The sequence below is a fragment of the Haplochromis burtoni genome, unplaced genomic scaffold, assembly GCF_018398535.1.
Source record: "Haplochromis burtoni strain Fernald_Lab_line unplaced genomic scaffold, NCSU_Asbu1 Contig_1177, whole genome shotgun sequence".
NCBI lineage: Eukaryota > Metazoa > Chordata > Actinopteri > Cichliformes > Cichlidae > Haplochromis > Haplochromis burtoni.
Genome location: NW_024583538.1, coordinates 45,080 through 49,415, shown reverse-complemented (window position 1 = coordinate 49,415; position 4,336 = coordinate 45,080). Strand labels below are relative to the sequence as shown.

The following is a 4,336-nucleotide window of genomic DNA, read 5'->3' as shown; positions in this document are numbered from 1 at the left end:
TGATATCACCAACCATTCCCATGTTATTACGGTGTATCCATATAAATGGCCCACCCTGTACTTAAAATGAGGAAGTAAAAATTAGCTCTTTGGAGGATGTTTCTACTTTTGTGCAAAGCTAACTGAACCTTGTGCTATATTAACATATTTAAAATATCAGTAGATGGGAATACAAACAAGAAATTTTTTAATAAGTGGATTTAGCAGGCCGTGAAACCCTAAAATCAGTTGTAATGGCTCAGTGTAGGGAAAAGAATCATAACTCACAATCATTTCTATTGTTAAAAATGTTTGCCTAACAGTATAAATATTCTATATTCTCTTGTATTTGCTCAGTGACTTCTTAACATCCAATATACTCTTATATGTTGTGAAAAATGTAATATTTCAGCTTTATGAATACCTTGGTATTTTCCTAGATCTTTTTTCCAAAGTTTCTCAGTCCCATAGCTTCGCTCATCAAGGATGAAAAACACTTTTGTGGCTTTACCATCATCTGCATTTTGAATCAGCTCCTGATTGACAAAATAAATAAAAAAATTACCAGACAACAGAAGAACAAAGTTAGCACTTATACTTCCTCAAAGATAGTTAACAGACCTTTCTCACAGCATGTATTTTGACTTTTTGTATTAGGAAAAATAACATGAACAAATCACAATAAGAAATCCTAAAACCAACTCATTATTCCTACTTTCTGTAGGAATTGAGGATCTACAATAGGGGATGTTGTTGTTTTTTTGCAGCGTTTGCTCCTTGAAGAAACTTTTAAAAAGTTGTATGTTTTATATACAGATCGAACTGATGTTTTTTCTTTTAGTAAATGTTACCCTTCTTGTTCTGCTGTAAGTACACTGTATTCGTTTGTAAGTTAACTGAGAAAAACAAATAAACAAATATGCTTGCCCTGTAAGGCAGATTTTGAGTTGCCATGACAGTAGCCAAAACTTCAAATGTGGATAATGCTGCAAAGAAGATTCATGGATTCACAAAATTCTCAAGGTGGATTAGTGTCAGTTCAGTGTCTGACCAAATTTGAAATAACCTGTCTCTTTCTTTCAAATTGTATTTCTTTTAAAGTGCAAAAATCCACTGGCACACAAACAATTCAACAAACATGTTAAAAATATAAGCATCTTTATTACTGTTCTAGCATATCGACACAAATAACAATTCTTTCGCCAGCATAAGAATGAAACACATCAATTTACTTTTAGTGTTAAAAGCAGGCAGTGCACTATACATTTATGGCACTAAATATTGCTAAAAGACCATTGTTACGGCTGTGGCCATAAGAACACTGTGTGGGCTGCTTTGTTCTGTCTCTTTACTGTGCTTAAGACTCTTTGCAGGTCCCTCCCCTAATGAAGAGTAGCGAGCAGCTGATTGGACCGTGGAACAGGTGACCACGTTCAAAAAGCCGCTCTGACAGCTCCTGAGAGAGAGAGAGAGCGAGTAGCTTGACAGCCGACGCAGTCCTGACCCTGGTTTCCAACCTATACTTTTACTGTGTATTTGTGTGAGCGTGATCTGTGAGAGCCGCTCCTGGTGCATTAACTTAGCATTTAGGCACCCTTAGGCTGAAGCGGAAAGGGTGAGCCGCCTTTTTCTTTGGAACAGTTTCTCCTGTTCTCCGGGTTAGGCAGCGAGGGTTAGTATTGTCATTTGTTTGTTCTGTTTCTTTCTTAGGGTTCAGTTAGTCTTTTCTGGTGGGACTTAATAGGTTTTGTTTATTATTTTGGCCTGGGTTCACCCTGGAGCTATGCTTCATTACCTTCAATAAAATCACTTTTTTTTACTCACAACTGGTTCTGGATGTTTGGCTTGGGAACCAGGGCGGGTATTTGTGTCTCTCTCCTCCAACCTTATGTGCGTCTCTACACGCCTAGACTAGGGGCGTAACAACCATATTATCATTATTGCTGGGATCTATCAATTTAAATGCCAGCTTCAGTGGTTTTCATGAATCCATTATTAGAATATGTAACTGTAGCGGATTGTTTTGTTGATGAAAGAAACATGAAACAACCTATTGTTAGGTTTCAAAATAAATATAAGAATAATGGGGGTGTGTATTATTGACAAAATGTAAAAGGAAATAAGGTATTGTATCAAGTAATTGTTATGTGTAGTTTTATACCTACCTTTAAAATCTGTCCACCATCTGGATATCGATTTAGAATATCTTTTAGGTAGTCAAGAAAGGGTGGTGCTTTGGGTCCGAAAGGCCTAAACAAAGCAGTAGCATTAAATGGAAGTTAAACTAAATTTAAACCAAAGTGAATCCTCCTAATACAATGATACCATTATGGATAAGAGCAAGAGCTAAGTTAGACAAGCACATGTAACTGACATATATGCTTAGCCATTAAACTCTTTGATTTTATTTTCTTTAAATAAAAAACAAACAAACCTTGTGATAAAATGAGATGACACATTGTTGACACCCCCAAAAAAGAAAGATTCAGAAGTGTGATGTTCACAGTTCAGGTCTACAAAGACTTTTGTTCAAAGATTCTATAATTTGTCTGTTTAGTTTTTCGTGAACAAGAGGACAGGCTTGTTGCCATGAAACTGCTTGTCAGGGTATTATTCAAATAAAAGTTTGTTCAGTTCTTAGCACCTGAAAATGGGGCACTGTGTATAAAAATGGCTTTAATTCCTCAACTATTAATCCAAACTTTTGTTAAACCCCTTGAATTATATCTGAGGCAAGACTATAGCAAATTATAGACCTAACTACATATGTGTTTTGATGCATGCTCAATCATCCAGATAAGGAAATTCCAAATTGTTGATTCTACTCATCTAGATGTAATTTTTTTCAGTTGGAACAATGTTTGGTCACCCATCCAAGCGACTTCTTCAGTCTAAGCTAAATGCAGGTTTTCTCAACCTTATAAACAGTACATTTGCATAATGACTAAAACTAGCATCATTGGCTACCACTGATTGTGAGGTCAGTTTTGTGATCATAAATATGGTAATTTTTATGACCATTGATCAATGACCATTGACATTGTGGAAGAGCACCACTGACATTGATCAGAATGTCAGTGGTGCTAGTACTAGTTTCAGCCATAATGCAAATGTACTCTTTATAAGGTTATTAAGGGAAACCTGCAACCTTTTGTGGATCACAAAACAAAAAACTTCAGCAAAGCTCAGTCAGATGCAAATCCCCTTTCTGCTTTTTTTCTACATGCCAAGGAGACTTGAAAGGCATCAAAATCATATTAAAATCCCTCCCTACTCAGGATGAAGACAAGGAAACAAGAGGTACTGCCGTTACTGTAGATAGTATATTAAACTAAAAACAAAACAACTCACTTCTTCTTTTCCTTTGCACTCATTTTTCCAAAGTCAGTTCCTGTAAAAAAGTTGTAGTATTTTTACACATTGGTCTTATACTATGCTTATAGACAAAGGTTAAGGTTGAAATGTTTTAAACAAGAAACCTTGTTTATATAAAATACATAATAAATATATGAGAAAATGCACGATTTTAGTGGCATAAACATGCAAATTCAGCAAAGGCTACATGATAGATAATTTGATGACAGTATCAAAAATCTTACACATTTCAACATGCAGATTTATTGTGGTTCATTGAAAATCCAGGAAACCCCAAATAGATCTTTGAATGATTACACCTCCTGTGTATTGTCACGGCTGCGGCAGCAAACGTGGAGTTATAAGAGAAGGACCCAAATGCAGGCACAGGCTTAGATGCGAGTGAGTTTTAATTTACAGTAGGTGATATTCAAACCAAAAAACAGGAAATGACTGGTGTGGAGCTAACAGAACCTAAACTGGGAGAACTAAAACCTAACATGAGCCTGAACTGAAAACAAGAAACTAGAAACCTGAATACCTAGAAGCATGAGGAGACAGAGAGCAGGGGTACAAGGGGCATGACAGTGGCAGATGAACAGACAACGAACACAGCAGAACACACACTATATGTACACAAAGGGAAACAAGGAAACTGTGCCCAGGAGGGAGACACAGCAGAACCAAATTAATATAACAAGACAGGGAGGACGCAAAACTGAATACACTGACATAAGACACGGATAAAATAAATAATAAAATAAAAACACAATAAAACAGGAAACTCAACACACATGCAAAGACACAGACTCAGAGACACGGGCTTTACACAGAGACCTGACTGAATGGGAACAGAGGGAACAAGGGGAACCAAAACCTAGGAACTAGAAATTTTAGCAGAAGACAGTGCTTTACAATACCACTATTCATTCACTCTCACATTCACACACTGGTGGAGGCAGCTACAGTTGTAGCCACAGCTGCCCTGGGGCAGACTGACAGA

The 4,336-nt window shown here is 36.7% G+C and overlaps 1 protein-coding gene across 1 annotated transcript in view; it reads right to left on the bottom strand.

Annotated features, from left to right (window-relative positions):
- Window positions 1-4,336, bottom strand: part of LOC102292476 (sacsin) — a 21,769-nt gene that overhangs the window by 16,909 nt on the left and 524 nt on the right. The window contains exons 2-4 of the mRNA XM_014330923.2: window positions 3,331-3,370; window positions 2,145-2,229; window positions 404-515 (exon numbers count right to left, since the gene is read on the bottom strand). Coding sequence (XP_014186409.2) covers window positions 404-515; window positions 2,145-2,229; window positions 3,331-3,353 — 220 coding nt within the window. The 5' untranslated portion in view covers window positions 3,354-3,370. The remainder of the gene's footprint in view (window positions 1-403; window positions 516-2,144; window positions 2,230-3,330; window positions 3,371-4,336) is intronic.